General features: G+C 36.3%; 1 protein-coding gene across 2 annotated transcripts in view; it reads left to right on the forward strand.

The window, feature by feature from the left end:
• MRC1 (mannose receptor C-type 1) overlaps positions 1-17,545 on the forward strand; it is a 102,210-nt gene that overhangs the window by 43,431 nt on the left and 41,234 nt on the right. For both annotated transcript variants that reach the window (XM_073229164.1, XM_073229165.1), the window contains exons 8-16: positions 1,052-1,209; positions 2,758-2,868; positions 7,503-7,618; positions 9,444-9,592; positions 10,750-10,946; positions 13,249-13,376; positions 13,860-13,947; positions 15,137-15,281; positions 16,815-16,856. In XM_073229164.1, coding sequence (XP_073085265.1) covers positions 1,052-1,209; positions 2,758-2,868; positions 7,503-7,618; positions 9,444-9,592; positions 10,750-10,946; positions 13,249-13,376; positions 13,860-13,947; positions 15,137-15,281; positions 16,815-16,856 — 1,134 coding nt within the window. The remainder of the gene's footprint in view (positions 1-1,051; positions 1,210-2,757; positions 2,869-7,502; positions 7,619-9,443; positions 9,593-10,749; positions 10,947-13,248; positions 13,377-13,859; positions 13,948-15,136; positions 15,282-16,814; positions 16,857-17,545) is intronic.

The following is a 17,545-nucleotide window of genomic DNA, read 5'->3' on the forward strand; positions in this document are numbered from 1 at the left end:
CAGTCAGGAACTTCTCCAAAAACAAAGATGAACGACAACTTAGGAGGAAGAGACTAAACCATTTAGGGAAATTCCTATATAGTGTGGCATTTTCTCATTTCCTACTACAACATCATCTTATCATCCTTTAGCAAATAACTTCATTTAATCTATTTAAAGAACATAAATCAAACATTCATGATAGAATTACCAGTAATGCAAATTAAATAGATATTGAATTGTGCTTATTTTTCATTTTAAAAATTTGGAAATGTATGTGTTTTCAGCCGTGAAATCTTAAGCCTTCAATTATGTCTCATTTTAGTTGTGATATTTAGAATATTTATAACTACTGAGAAAATCAATGATGTTCACTCAGAATTTTAAAGCAAAATAATCATATTTAATATCTATACCAGGTTGTTTTTGATTTAACCTTTATTTCTTATTTGTCTTTTTCTGGTATTTCATGGTGAAAATGATTACAGATTTATTTATATTTTAGACTAATAAATAAATCCTAAATGTCAGGAGATAGCCTCCAGTTTGTGTATTTTCTCACTGTATAGATCATTTTCATTACTATTATAGTGAAACAGAAACACAGAAGTGTTTTTAATATTTATTATTTTACCATTTAATAATGCTCAAATAGATTTATATATAAATAAGCTATCTTATTGCCAAAACTGTGAGTGCAGGCTGTATGGTAAGTTATTCATTACAAAAAAGAGGTTTTACAAGAGAGAGGGTAATGATACAACAACCTCAACCTCACTTTAGCAGTCTTACATTTAGGAGATATAATTTACAGTAGCATAACAAAAGAACAGAGTGACATTCACAATGTAAAGAATATATTACACAATTAAACAGAAATTAACAAGACAGAATGTAGCTGATATCTCTACAGTATGTAGATCAGATTGACACTCAAGTGGATGGTCTTTTATGATAGTTACACCACCAGGGTTGTAGAGCTGCTGTTGATAAAGGAGAGGGCCCTCCTTTCATAACCTCCTGATCTATGAAAGAAACATTGTATAAATTCCTTGTTTTTCTTCCTGTTTAGAGCCAAATGATGAGTTATGGATTGGCTTAAATGACATTAAGATTCAAATGTATTTTGAATGGAGTGACGGGACTCCTGTAACATATACCAAATGGCTCCGTGGAGAACCAAGCCATGAAAACAACAGGCAGGAGGACTGCGCTGTGATGAAGGGCAAGGTAAAGCGGCCTTGATCAGGGATGTCTAGCAAAAGCTGCACGGATTTTCTTTTGCCCCAATTAGTGTGTGTCATCTTTTAGACGGTTTCTCTTCTATGTTAATTGACATAGATCAAGGCTGAACCAAATTGAGATTCAATTTTCTGAATCTCTCACTGTTTAGCTGAGTCAAATTTTCAAGAGGACAAGAAAAGCAACAGATGGAAACTTTTGTTTCACCAATGAAATGAACCAATAATTAATACTCATATTGTTCCTATGCTGGGTTCTAAATGGCAATATATATATATTGCTTGGCTGATCAAATTAGAGCTTTGGTTATACTTTTGACTGGTTGCTCTGAGTAAATGTAGACTTAGTTAGATCTACTCTGGGTTCCAGAGCCTGGAATCTGTACTTGGAGAGCTACATTTGTTTTTGTAGGTTACATGGTGGCGTGAAATGTGGAAAGATTGATTCTATGTCCTAAATATGACTTCAGCTACTGAAGAATATCATCAAATTATCTTTTGTTAATAGATGATGAACATGGTGGTTAAGAGGCTGGGTTTTGATGCATAGCTTATTTCCTTACTTGTAAAATGGGCATAGTAATTGTACCTTGCTCACATGGGTATAAGGGTTAAGCATGTTAATGTATCTAACATGCTTAACACCTGGCTGAAACTTAGTGTATGATGAGTATTAACTATCATTTTTGTCATGGTAGTTGTTGTCAGTGTGATTAATTGTAAGCTTAAGAAAAGAGTAAGTGTTAACTATAAAAAAGAATAAACAGAAGTATGTCATCCTGGGAAGAGGAAACCAGAAAGCATCAGTCTCGCAAAGCACTGAAAGGACAGTATGGCTGAAGTGTGGGAGTTATAGGTCCAAGGGTGGGTAGGAATACTAGCACTGAGAGTGAGAAAACACTCAGGAGCCCAGGAGTGGCAGTGGCAAGATCAAATATGCAATTTACAAATATTACTCTGGCTGAAGAATTGAGTACCAGTTTATAGTGGGAGATGAGTGAGAGATGAGGAGTTAGAGGTAGACAATACAGAATACAGTTTTCAAGGTGTTTAGCTGCTAAGGGAAGGAGAGTAGCAGTCATTTTAATGTGGAATCTCTAAGGAAAGGGGCAAGCGTGGAACGTGAAGCAGAGTGGAAAGTACAGCCTTAGATCCAGGAGGGACCCTCATCTTTAGAAATTGGAAAAGGTGCCATCACACAAGGGCTTACAAGGACTGTTAGTTTCTCTCTAGATCCCTCTAAATTATGGCTTGGCCAGCCAAGATATGAAAACATGTTGGAGCTACAATTTCTCTTTACATCTTTGTAGCCAGAGTTAAATGTGTTGTTCTCTTATAATATGTCAATTTGCCACTCCTTTTTGCTATTTTCTTATAAAACGCGATTTACCATTCCTTTACAAAGATGCCATTTTCTCTTAGCCTTGAATCTTTGTTTTCCTTTTCTGAGGCACAATTATAAGAAATATAATTACAGAGTCAAAGAAAAAAAATGTGAAACAACTGATCACTGATTTTTTCTCTTTGCTTTCTGCAGGATGGGTACTGGGCAGATCGGGCCTGTGAGCAACCCCTTGGCTATATCTGTAAGATGAAATCACAAACTCAAGCTCCAGAAACCGTGCATGTTGAAACAGGCTGCCGGAAAGTGAGTACAGAATTTCAGATCAGCAAATATAATATGTGATATCTTGGTTCTATTGTCTGTGAAAGTGCTTCATTGTGAAAGTATCATAGGTATAGTCAAATGTTTCAGCTGTGTAAGTGTTCAACAGTGTATTGTTACTGTTTGGTATTGTTGTTCTTCCTGAAGTCTTCTTCAGGTGTTGTTTACAGCTAATATGGGTATGTGGGTCAGTAACTTATTTCTGAAATTGGGGATTGGGGGAATGGAACAGGAATTGGGGGAGAGAGAACAGAGAATAAAATGACCCTCAGTTGGATGCTGGTAAGGGTAAAGATAGTAAGGCAAGTCATGGCAAAAGGGTCATTGAGGTATTGGTAATCAATGATGAGGTATTAGTCATCGATGATCCTATGGGTTACAAGAACATTTCCAGTAGATGACCTTGAGGTTTGGATAGCAAACTATCGTTAGTCACCTTTTCCACTTCACTATTTCTAACGAGCCTTCTTCTGGTGGGGATTCTTTCTGGTAGATGGCTGCAATGGGAGGCGGGACATCTAGACCTCCACCGTTGGTAGTGGGAAGTAAATCTGTTAAACTGAATGAAACCATATCAATTCTATTGTGCGTCCACCTCACCTGCAAAATAGTAATACCACCTCACAGGTCTTATGTTTCTCTGAAGTAAATGATTCCTGTGAAATAATTTCAAACATAGAGAAACTGTCTCACACAGGGCACGTAGTGATCACTGTCCTGCTTGACTGATGAGTCAGTCATCTTCCTCTTTCTCCCTTTTCTCACTTCTCTCGGTAAAAATACAGTAGAAACTAATTTTCTTTCCAAGAGTGACATGTTCTAATCAAATTATGTTACAAAAAAGACCAGAGTGCTGAGAATTCATGAAATATAATTTAAAAGCTCTACAAAAACCCGTAAAGAAATATAGAGCAGATACAGAAAATCCCAAACTGTTTGAGATGTAAAGCATCTTACTGATGATCAAAATCATTTTTCACATTCTGGAACTTTCAGCCCAGAGAAACTATAAGTTTATTAGAGCCTAGACCTCAGGCTTCCTGCTCCCAGAACAGTATAATTTCACTAGCCTTCATTTATATATTCTTTGCCTAGTTATATGCATAAACAGGAGATTGTATAATGATGCTAATTTTCTATAACTAATAAACCATCCTTAAATCTTATTACTCCTATAAAACCAAACTAAGTTGTATATATAAAAATCTATTAATTGTTATATCTACAATCTGGGATAAAATTAATTTAACCACCAGGATGGTAAAAAGAAATAAGAAAATATCATCAACTTTGTTGAATGTGATTATTATACTCTCAGTGATCTTAAAGGATATATATTATATTCCTGATTAGATAAAAGAGGAAACAGAAGCTCAGAGACATGAAATATTTTGGCCAGGTTAAAAAAAGCCTGCTCAAGGCAGTAACTTTCCCAAAGAGCTGGAAGACTAGGAAAAAAAAGCCATTCACCAGCCAAGGAAGACAAGATAGTTTTTTTTTTTCCTTTTTTTTTTTTTTTTTGAGAGGGCATCTCTCATATTTATTGATCAAATGGTTGTTAACAACAATAAAATTCAGTATCGGGGGGTCAATGCTCAATGTACAATCATTAATCCATCTCAAGTCTAATTCTCATCAGTCTCCAATCTTCTGAAGCATAACGAACAAGTTCTTACATGGTGAACGAATTCTTACATAGTGAATAAATTCTTACATGGTGAACAGTACAAGGGCATTCATCACAGAAACTTTCGGTTTTGATCACGCATTATGACCTATAAACAATCAGGTCAAAAATGAATATTCGTTTGATTTTTGTACTTGATTTATATGTTGATCCCACATTTCTCCCTTTATTATTATTATTATTTTTATTTTTAATAAAATGCTGAAGTGGTAGGTAGATGCAAGATAAAGGTAGAAAACATAGTTTAGTGCTGTAAGAGGGCAAATATAGATCAGATGATCAGGTGTGTGCCTATGGACTAAGTATTAATCCAGGCTAGACAAGGGCAGCAAGACATCCACGGATGCAGAAGATTTCTCTCAAAGCAGGGGGGGTGAGGTTCTGAGCCTCACCTCTGTTGATCCCCAAATTCTCACCTGATGGCCCCCCTGCGACTGTGCCTGTCTTAGGTTGTTCCTCCCTTGAGGAATCTTACCCGTCTCTGGCTAACCAGTCATCTTCCGGGGCCATACAGGGAAATGTAAAGTTGGTAAGTGAGAGAGAAGCCATATTGTTTGCAAAGGTTAGCTTTTTACTTCTTTGCAGATTTATGCCCTGTGGCTTCTATGCCCAGCACTTGTCTCGAGGTATCTTTACCACCTGGAGGAATTATGATACTCGGTAAATTCGATATGAGGCACGAATTCTATTTAAGGGTTGTAATTAGGAAGAAAGAAGAAAAGCTATAGATGTAGCATATGGAAGGAAACATGGGAGGATTGATTATTTCTTTGACATATCTTGACAAGATAGTTTTTTGTCTGAACCTGGGCACTTGGTGAGAGAGAGGTCTTTCTGGGAATACAGAACCATGGATGGGCCTGTGGTCATACAGATCTGGGATTCAGTTTTCAATTCACTGCTACCTATGAGGGAAAACATGAGCTAAGAATAATATTAAGTGGTCTTGAGTTTGCTAAAATTCCAGGATGTTTGACAGATGCAAATTTAAATCCCTTTTCCAGGCTGAGAAGGAATCTCACAGTTAAGTCTGAAATCCAGAATTATAAAATACACCACCAGGAGCTATAGATGGTGGAATTATGGATATAACATTAAAATGAATGTATTTTAAAATACTTAGAGAAATAAAAGGTGGAACCAAGTTTTGTTATTTAGTGTTTTCATTATCCAATTTGAGTTTCATTATCCAATCCAATTTTCAGTTTCCTTTAAGATTTCTTTGACCCATGAATTGTTTAGAAGTGTGTGTGTGTGTGTGTGTGTGTGTGTGTGTGTGTGTGTGTTGAGAGTGGTGGGGGTTTTGGTGGTAGTGATGGGGGTTTTGTTTGTTTTTTAGTTTCTAAATAATTGGGAAGTGCCATTGATTTTTAATTTCACCTCATTATTATTACATAAAGTTTCTGTTGTTATTTGTTAAGATTTTCTTTATAGTTTAGGTCAGAGTCAGTTTTTTAAATATTCTATGTGTGTTTGAACAGAATTATCTTTGATTATTGGGCTTATGGGTCTATATATGTCACCTAGATAAAATTTAGCATTTATAATATCCAGATATTCAATATTCGAAATATTTCATCTGCTTGACAAAATATTCTTCTTGTAATTCTGTCAATTTTTGCCTTATATACTTTGATTTGTGTGATAGCTTCCTGATGAATCAGTATTTTACTTCTTCTTTCATAATAATGCTTTTCTTTTTTTTAATCATTCAGTCAATTTTAAATAAGCTTTCTTTTGCACAGTATTTTCTTGAAATCTTTTTCCAACTGATTGCTTTTAACCATTCTGTGTCATTATATTCAGGAATGCCTCTTGTAAATCTATACCTGCATTTTTGTTTTTAAACTAATTTGAGGCACTGTCTCTGAACTGGCAACATACATTTAGATTTGTTTTGTATTTGGATTTGTTTCTACCACCTTATTTTGTGCTTTATTTTGCTAACCATTCTGTTTTCTTCCTTTTTCTCCTTTACTGCATTCCATTGGTTCTACTGAATATCTTTATCCCACTTTTTGAAATATTATACATTCTACTTGGTATTTATTTTCAAATAGAAGAATTTTTCCCTGCACCAAAACCCCAGCCAGATGACTAGACTCTGGCATTTCCTGGTTCTGTGGGATGGGCTTTCTAGCTCTCCTTTCTCAGAAGGGCTACCTTTGGTGGGTACCATCTTTATGTAAGGACTTCTATTCCACCAGCCTTAGGTGGGCTGATGGCCAAATATCCTAATCTGTATGGACATTCATACCCAGCCCCTAGATGCTAAGACCTAACTTAATCGAGAGCTGATACAGGACTGGATAGCTACAATCTTGGCTTGTGCATGTTCCATTTCACCTTTTTAGTTTTCTATTTATCTTTGGTACCTAGAGATCCCTCTTCTTCTCTCAAGCTCTAGTATAGGTTTTTTTTGTTGTTGTTATTTTTTTTGCTTAGCATTCCTGTGTGAAGTGCAGGAGAGGAACCATGCCAAATCATGTTGCCGCAGTGTGATAAGTGTCCTCTTGTGACTAGATGATAACAGCTTTATACTCAGCATCGACTAGTGGCTTCACTAGGTGACTAGGCTTGCAAGAGTGCAAATTATTTCCTAAAGTTGCCTCTTTTAAAACTGAAATCTTAGCCGTTCTGGTCAGTTTCCTGGTAAACATTTCACAAATCATTTTTTTGGAGAATGATCAGAAGTGGAGAGAATGACTGTCCCCTGCCCCCAATTTTGTATCTTAATTTGTCATAGGAGGAACCATCTGCTACTATTTTCTTTATTCCTATAAATGATTTTCATTGCACTTCAAATTATTTGGGTTTGAGTTCTTTAGAAACTTCTATTGTTTATTGATTTATGTTTCATGATACAGGAATTATTAAGATAATGTTATCAAATAAATATGCATCATAATCTGCTTGCTAACATTGATAGGACTGGAAGAGACATGGCTTCTACTGCTATTTGATTGGAAACAAACTTTCAACATTTACAGAAGCAAATCAAACCTGTGGAAATGAAAAGGCTTATCTAACAACTATTGAAGACCGGTATGCAACTATTTTAATTTTACTTGGAAATATGTAATGAAACATTTTCAGAAAAGCCTAAGTATCAACAGGCTCTAATCAGATAGTTCTATTAACACTCTAGTAAATACAATTATAGATCTAACTTTTTTCTGATATAGTCTATGTCAAATTTTTTAAAGCAGAAAAAGTAAGTAAAATTTGTCAGTTCAAAAACCCTACTATCTTTACCTCTACCTCCACCAAAAAACAGGGCAGAGAGATTTCCTGAATATTTTATTCATCCTTTCCATTCTTCCACTCCTTTCTTTGCTCTGCTTTGGTAGGTTTACTAGATTGGTAAGTCCAGAAAAATCACATGGACATAGAGGATTTTTTTATTTGGTAACTTTTGACCTCTAGAGTCCCATACCTCTTTGAGGTTTTAGTATTTATTTACTTTCCCCCTACTCTTTGCAGAGCTGGTTAGGCTAAGAAGAAACAAAAGAAATTTAAAGTGTTCATTTGATTTGCAGTAAAAAAGTAAGAACATACTGAGTTTTAATGAATAAGTTATATTTACTGGCCATTCAAGGCTGACCCTATAAAATGTAGAGAATGCTATTGATATTAAAAAAATCCTTTGAGAAAATGAAAGCTGTCATAGAATTTGTGTAGTCTTTATAAAACGAAATTTGTACTTGACCCCATCTCCTTTCATGTACAATTAAATGTCTAATATATTGTAAGCACCCTGATATAATGCTAACATCTGAAAATCAGAACACATGCTTCTTATCTAATGACACGGAGATGAGCTGCACATCTTTAATATCATAGAGATATATTCTGAGCTTCACCATAATTGATCTTTTGGTCTATTGGAGCAATGATTTCCCTATATTTTATATTCTAGATTTTTTTTTCATGTGTTTTCTATTATATTTATATTCAGGAGCTCATTAAGTGTGGTTAAATTTGGTTTTTACACATTAAAGAAAAATTAAGTTCGGAACTTTTAACTTCTTAGTTTATTTGGTCTAGAGAGTGACTGTTATTGGAGCCCCCTCTCCTTTCCCCTCTCTGCTCTTCCTGAAGGCACGTACACCTCCCTTTGTGCCTGGAAACTTTGGCCACCACTTTTGTCTTGCTCCAAAGAGAGGCTGTTGCCCATGGTGCTGCCTTATTGTCTATTTGTTGATAACGACAAACTTTGGTTGCTTTCCTAACCAAATTGTATTATCAGATTATGTCAAATACATAGATGAGATCCGAAGGGAGAGAAAATGTTGGAACTCATGATTTTGCTCCCAGTTCTTTCCAAATATTACATCTCTGCTTCTTTTATTTCTTGATAATTTTCTTTTTTGTTTGAGAGCTGAGATGAGAATGAAAATTGAGGAGAATGTGCACACAGGTTATTCCATTTGTATTATCCTCGATAATGTTACCTCTCAACTTCCTTAACCAAGAATTGTATGGAGTCTTTGAAATATTTGAAATATTTGAAAAGTGGACTGACTTTTAAACAATGTATTTTAAAATGCTATAATTTTCTTCTGTGCATTTTCAGAGTTCTCATATTTTGAGGAGGGGCAGAGAGGCTGGTGAGGAATAATAGAGAGAAATGGCTTGCGTGTATATGGACTGTTTTATTCACTCACCTCCATGGTCTTTTCCTTCAGAAGAACACATTTCCTTAGTGAAAACCTGCATAATTTAAATGACATATGAATATAATGTCAACAAATCATATGTTTGAGTTACCAACAAATCATAGCTCCAACATATAATTGAGATACTTTTTATGTTGATAATTAGAAAAATGCCTATGTTCCTAAAACTCAGTAACTTTTCTTTTTTAAAGATATGAACAAGCCTTTCTGACTAGTTTGGTTGGATTGAGGCCTGAAAGGTATTTCTGGACAGGACTTTCAGATGTACAAAACAAGGGAACCTTTCAATGGACTGTTGAGGAAGAGGTTCGATTCACCCACTGGAATTCAGACATGCCAGGTAAGCACAGCACTTCTGTCTGCCTTCTTCCTTCACCCTCAAGTCCACCAGGCCAAGCCCAGTAGCCCTCCATGTACCTTCCCAAAAAGGCCAGGTAAATTAACTTTGCTTTCACTATTCTATAGTTCATTCCCTGTCTCTTTCTCTCTGTCTCTCTCTTTTTAATTTTCCAACTAGTTTGCAGGGATCTAAGAAAACAAAAGATAAAACTAGTAGGTTATCTGGTACTGCACTATTTGAAAAATATTGATGAAATGTTAAGTAGCCACAGATGTTCCAAGTGGTTGTTTCTAAACACTTAAAGCTATAGTAAAGGGATACAAAGCTTTTCAGTGCAACAGTGAATAGCAATATTAGTGTGCCTGATTGGAGGAGCCAGGGATAGTGCTCAAGGGAAGCACTTTATTTCAGTATCTTGCATGTGCCACCCTGCTGAGCCCTTTACATGCCTTGAATTTTATTTTATTTTTATAAGAAACCTGTAATGTAAGTTTAGATATCTTCATTTTAAAAACGTGGAAACTGAGAATCAGAAAATTTGTGTGACTAGAAAGTATGTGTACACAGATTTAGACTAATCTGTTTAATTCCCAAATCTGTGCAATTTTATGCCTCCTGATAAATTTTGATGTGCCTTTCCTACTAAGTAGTCTCTGAAATAGACTGAAATACTGTTTGCCTGCATGATATGCCAGTATGACAGCAAATGGCATTATTCATTATTCACGTGGTATGACAACACCTGGGATGGGTGGAAAGCCTGGATGCCTGGGTACAAGCTAAGGAAGGGCTACCAGCTCCAGGGTATGAATTTACTACTTGACCTACCAAGTCCTAGTCTTTTCAGGAGTTCTTTTAATTTTTATTCTCATCTGTCCAATAAAGAAAATAAATCAGTAATTTGGATAGTGTGATCCCTGTTTAATTATTCAATGTTCTAAAAAGCAGTAAGATTTCAGTATATTTTAAAATAACAGCATTAGTATCTCTCTTCTGCATTTTCCCATCACATGTAGATTTTCCCACATGATTTGACACTCAGGTTTGGACTGTCTTCTGTGAGCATTGTCAGCCTTCAGTAGCACCTGTTCAATAATTTTGTATTAATCTATGTGTTAATATGTTTTTAATATGTATTTACCATCTATTTAATGCAGGGCGAAAAGCAGGGTGTGTTGCCATGAGAACTGGGATTGCAGGGGGCTTGTGGGATGTTCTGAGATGTGAAGAGAGAGCAAAATTTGTGTGTAAGCACTGGGCAGAAGGAGTGACTCACCCCCCAGAGCCCACGACGACTCCTGAGCCCAAGTGTCCAGAGGATTGGGGCAGCAGTAAAAGAAACTTGTGTTTCAAGGTCAGTTTTACTTGCTAAGCTAATAAAGGCTGTGGAATGTACTTCAGCCTGAAGAATCACCTATGGAGTTTAAACAAACCACCAAAACCCACAATGCCAGGCTCCCCTGTAGAAATTCCAATTTTATCTGGAAGGGGGTCTGGGCATGGCTTGTTTTTAAAGAGCTCTCCTCAGGTGCATGCTAATGACCCGCTGCATTTAGGGCAGGACACCACACACAACACAGAGGCAGCCCCCGGAGCCTCACCGTGCTGTGCCCTCATCACCTGCTGCCTGTCCCTCTCTCCCAGGATTTCTTGCCCTGGTCTGAGCTCCCACTTTTCATCATAATGAAATTTCTGCTCCCCCTCATGTTATCCCATTGCATCTCATTTTTGCCCTGGTCTTCAAGCTCAAGCTTTCAGGTAACTGAACTGATAAATGAAATTCCAGTAATGCCACACAGGTATCCTAGAGGTAATGCCTCATTGTTCTCATTTAACCCTTGATGATTGTGCCTGATGGGAGGTAAAGGCGTCACCACATGGCTGTTTGGTGCCCTTTAAGTGATGGTTTGACATCCTACTCTTACTTTATACATTCCTAGGCTGGACCATCCACTTTTTCCCTTATGTATTCTATTTACCAAAACAAAATCCCAATACTGAGCACCTGAGCCTTTTTCTTTCTCTCCTTGTAAGTCATATCATTTCTAGAAAAGGCTTTATTTAGACAAATACAGAAGTGTACTTATTCAGACAAATACAGAAGGGTAGTATTTATTTAGATAAATACAGAAGTGTACTTATCTACAACTTAATGATATTATTCTCTGAAGAGTCCCATTCTCAGGGTTCCTTTTGTTCATTCCTTTCAATGGCATATAGCCATGGTATGCCCAGTAAGACAGTACAAGCTGTGGAAAAACTGGCATTATTAACACGTGTCAGAATTAAATTGTTTAGTCTTCTCAAACTCAAAGGGGATGGCTACTTGGGTTGATAACTTGTACTAATAGCAATAGAGACTGTTGAGCTGTTCAGTACAGATTAGCCAGTCAGGTCTAAAAGCATAATTTACATAGAAGGGAATATATTTGGTCAAGACAAGAGAGAGGATTTTGTAAATGGACTAACACAAAGAAAATCAGATACTCATTGTTGCCTCTGGAAACTTTTGAGTTACCACACAAAGGCCAGGCTCTTCCTACACCCAGCCACCCACCTGAGGGTGGTAGGCTGTAGAGACGTGTTGCAGGATTTTGAGAGAAGCAGCAGAATTCTCCAGAGCTGGGCAGTGAACCAAGGGTTCCAGAAGAGATAGTATTCACCTGGGTAATACAAATAGTAAATGTGTTTAACAAAATAAAGTTTTATATCACAGTCCAGCAAGTTGAGGTGCTCACAGGGGTCTTGGGAGTTACTAATGTGGAAACTTGCTCAAGGCAACTTTGTGCAGCAAGCTCAAGCTGGGGTCAAGGTGAAGGCAGCCTTGGGTTGCATGGGGACAACTGGGAAGCCATAATCCACTGGAAGCAAATCTCACAAGCCTGTGATAGTGAGGGTTATGACTCATGAGAAACAGTGCATGAAAATTATTAAAGTTGATATATACAATGAATTGCTATATTGTTTGCATGTTTGGTGTTTCCCAGGTCACTGTGGACTCCATTTCACTACAGTCTTCTGGATAATATATTTCCTAAATTACATAATCTATTAAATTTACATCTTTTTAGATGCTCTGCCAGATAAATCTTTTGTGGCATGATCCAATAGTTGTAAAAATATACAAACATAAGGAAAAAAGACAAGGTAGTTTTGAAGGATACCACCCACAATGTATTGAAAGACTTTCAGGTTATTCGTTTAAGCTAAACTGGGTAACAGACTATGGCCTAATTTTAGGGAGGTTATTTGCCTTAAAATTTCCTAGTTTGTATTTACTTTCTCTGTATCAAAAGTTCTCTTTTTTTCCCCATCTCAGTGCTTCTTCTATATTTAAACAAGTTATTCCTGTCCTCTACAATGGTCTATATGCCTAACCAATATGCCTACAGTTTTTAATACCTCACTCTACTTTCTCCTATGCTATGAAATAATTTTATTTTCTAAGGCTTTCTCAGAAAAATCATCTCCCCAAATTTTTCTACCCAAATATCTACTCCTAAATTGATTGTCAGCAAAGAAAATTACATTGTTTGGAGCCATTGCAATGTCTTGCTTGTCTCTAAATGAAATATCATCAGAAGTAAATAATTATCTCTCTTGATTTGATAAGCACTGAAATGTAAAATAACTTCTGAAACTCTTATCATCTTCAGCTGTTTGCAAAAGGAAAACATGAGAAGAAAACATGGTTTGAATCTCGAGATTTTTGTAGAGCTCTGGGTGGTGATCTAGCTAGTATCACTAACAAAGATGAACAGCAAACAATATGGCGGTTAGTGACGTAAGTATCTTTTCTATATAATGCTCCTTTCTTTTACCTATTTGATGCTGATATTATGAAAATTCTTGTTTCTGAAATTGTTGACCCTTAATGCTACTGTGAGTATGTCATGTCCCAAATCCAGAGGCCCTTTTTGATCTAGTTTCACTTCCATATACTCCAATTTTATAGGTATAAATCCTGTGATAAACTGCTCTATAAATGTACAAGACACACAATACATATTGTTAAATGAATAAACAAAGTATTATCTTTCCATGCTTTACAATTACTTATCTTCTAATGGTAGCTTGTATTCAGTATCTTTATGGCTTGTACCAAAATGCACATCTCTTACATAATGCTTATATTCAGTCATTGAATCTCTTGACCTGTGTACTGATTATGTTTTGGAGGTAACTTTCTAATTTGATTAGTCCTCATAGGTAACCAAACTTGTTTCATGAAATGGCATAAGACTTCTCTATGTCTTATACATTATAGGGCTAGTGGAAGTTACCATGAACTATTTTGGTTGGGACTGACATATGGAAGTCCTTCAGAGGGCTTTACTTGGAGTGATGGTTCTCCTGTGAGTAATTTGACTTAATATATCATTTTCTTACTTTATCATGTATTTATTTTGATGTTGTCTTTGGCTTAGTCCAAATTTTTGGTAAGATAGATTATGATAGCAAGAAACATTTTCTATGCAAAACAAATGCTATTTTAGAATCATTATTCTGACCCTGTCCCAGTATAGTTCTCCTTTTCACCCATGGTGTACCCTTGGTTGACTGGATGAAAAAAAAAAAGAGAGAGAGAAAACTCATTCCTCTAGTTTATATAAAATCATGTATTCATTCTGTTGTGCAAAATTGGTGTGCAAATAGACTTCTTAAAACTTGAGATTTTATAGCCCTTTAAGGATCATGAGACTGGAAATAACTTTTGATAATCCATTAATAGGCTTTGTTGGGCTTCCTTATTCTCAGGAATGGAGAAGTGAGCTTGTGGCACATGCTGGCCATATTGCCCATTGTTATGTTAGTGACCCTCTAGTTATCATAGGAAGTGATTTTGGTAATTTCGGTTCTGCCTCATTTTCACACCCACTAGCAACTTGTCAAGGCATTGGTCACGGTGGCTTATTTGACAGTTCCATTGATATCTGGGTTTTTTAATTTATACCCCTGGAAAATAGATCATGATGTTTAGCCTAAAACCTTGTGGGCTTTGATTCCACATTGAAAATAGCCCTCCCATTTATTTCCACTGTTCACTGAAAGTTTGGTAGTTTTGTTAGCAACCTTTCATAAGTCTTTTTCTTTTATAAAAAGAACTAATTATATTTCTTTATCCTACCCATCTGATAAAGAGAAAATTTCCAACATCAACACCATACTGAAATATTATCTCTTAGGAAAGGGTACAGATTTAGGAACTCCCAGTACTGAGAAGTGGAGCATTTTTTGCCAAGGTTCTCCTGTATATAAGTCCCTCTTTTGTGGTCCTGGATCCATTCTATTTAGTAAGAATGAAGAACATTTTATGATTAATAACACACTTTATTCAACTTCAAAAGTTCCCATGTGATGAAAGCTGTTGCTTTCCCACCCATGTTCACAGACTTTGCCTTTAAAACAAAGCTATTGTGAAGAAAATGAAAAGTAAATTGATTTAAAAAGTGTAAATATATGTTTCCTTTCCTATTTGGATAGGTTATTGGCATTGGTCTGATATAAATGGTTAATGGTTGCAACATAATGTTTCTGACATAGGTTTCATATGAAAATTGGGCTTATGGAGAACCTAATAATTATCAAAATGTTGAATACTGTGGTGAGTTGAAAGGTGACCCTGGTATGTCCTGGAATGATATTAACTGTGAACATCTGAATAATTGGATTTGCCAGATACAAAAAGGTATGATAATCTACCGTCTCTTTTATCTGAGGTTAGAGAACTAACCTCCTGACATCCCCATATCTTCCCTTTATTAGCAGAACCAAACAAACAAAATAACAAAGTAAGGAATCTGGCAGGGGCCACCATTTCACAGGATAAGAATGAAGTCACTGAGCACAGATAAATGTTCTAAAGGAACAGAAGATCAAAAGGCCACCCGGGAATCCTGGACAAGAGTCACGTCCTCCAAAATAGTTCCCATGAGCTGTGATTCTGGCTCAGGTTCTATAGTGGTGGGTGTGGGTGGGTGTTCTACTCTGTACAGGGTAATGAAAAAGTCATTTATTTTTCAGAATTTTCACCCTCTGACCTACATAGTCATCCAGTAATTGAAAGTTTCTCTAAGTCCAAATAGTCTAAGGATTGATTCCTTTAGTAAATGTTCAACACAAAGAACAAGCACCATTTTGAGGCCCCTGGTGCTATTAAACCTACCATGTTATTGATGGTCAAAAATACCAATGCATGTATTAATCTTGATCTGTTAGAAAATTCCACATATACAAGTCAGGCATTGAGGCAGGGGATCTAGGTTCTTACATTAAGATAAACAGCCCCACCCTTGAACCATAACATACCTAAAGCTAAGTTCCTCCTCCTTTGTAAACATAAATGGAACTATGTTGCCCTCTGCTGTTGGGGAATGCTGGCTACTTTGCTCTCCTGCTATCTGCTTCTTTTCCTTACTCCTGCCTAGATTAGTGTTTTCAAGTTTTCAGAATGGAAGAATACATAATGGCCAGTTTTTCTTTAAAGGGCTCCTAGCTGCCTCTGACTGGTTTTTCTTATGTATTATTAGTAGCTCTATTCTTGCAGTTGTAAGTACATTAAACCAGAAGCTGGTTGTTTAATCAGATTCTAACAAAGTTCTCATATATCATTAGCTACTTGGAAAGAAAGATTTCATTTAAGTTTCAGTAAAATACATACTTAATAAAAATAAGATTCTTTGAAGGAAATTTTTTTATTAATAAACAGTTCATATTTAGTGGTTTTAAGTAATGAAATTTTAAGTATTTTCACAGCTAATTAGAAAATGTGTGACTGTAAAAATGACATCTATTGAGTCTCTTCTAAATAACAGTAACTCAAATATTTTACCCTACCTCTTCACACATACCACTAACTCCTTTTTGTAGATGACAAAATTAAAAGTTAAGCAGTCTAAACCCAGGTCTGGGATTTGAACCTAGGCTTTCCAATTCCAAAACTCTTGTTCTTTTCTTTCCTTTATATGGTACTACTTGTTCCTGAAAACTGGGTCCCATTTTATGGTGACTGTTATTGTACCTAATCTGTTGAACTGTTAATTAACTACTTACTTCTCCTCCTCCATAACATGATAGGGGAATTGGCAAGTGGGAAGGAGGGAGAGACAGAGAAAGGACAGCTAAGTTGTTAGCTATATTGACCCACGAAAATAGTGAAACTAGAAGAATATGTAATAGAAGTTCAAGCATACATAATATCTAATTTTCTTTTGTTTTCCAGGACAAACACCAAAACCTGAACCAACGCCAGCTCCTCAAGACAGTAGGTGTTTGTTTATTTCCTGATCTCCCTATTGACAGCCTTTCCCCCTCTTTCCTTTCTCAGTAAAAAAAAAAAAAATACTTATCCTAGGAAGGTGGAGAGCAGAGGTTCTTAATATCTTGGAGAATCTCATGAGAGTTTGGATCTCCCCCTCCAGATGGATGCTCACATGTACAAATATAAGGCATGATAATAAAAAGCCTCAAGAGTTCACAAATCTAATTCAAGGCCCAGGTTTCTTCTTTAGCACATGTATTAGTTTCCTATGACTGGTGTAACAACTTGTCACAAACTTGGTGACTTAAGGCAATAAGCCACCAAGCTTATTGTTTGGTGAAAAGTGCATTTATTCCCTTACAGTTTTGGGGGTCAGGAATATGAACTCAGTTTCACTGGGCTAAAATCAAAGTATCAGCAGGCCCACCTCCCCTTGAGAAGCTATTTCCTTGTCTCTACCAATTTCTAGAGGTGCATTACTTGTGTTTGTTGGTTCATGGCCCCTTCCTTCATCTTCAAAACAAGAAATGGAGCATCTTGTTTCATTTGTCACATTGCCTTCTGCTTCTGCAGGCAAATCTCCTCTGCCTCCTTCTCTAAGGAACCCTGTGATTACATTTAGGGTCCACCCAGATCATCTAGATTGTCTCTCCATGTCAAGATCTAATTGCCTTTACAAAGTACTTTTTCCC

The sequence above is a fragment of the Manis javanica genome, chromosome 2 (genome assembly GCF_040802235.1).
Source record: "Manis javanica isolate MJ-LG chromosome 2, MJ_LKY, whole genome shotgun sequence".
Classification (NCBI taxonomy): domain Eukaryota; kingdom Metazoa; phylum Chordata; class Mammalia; order Pholidota; family Manidae; genus Manis; species Manis javanica.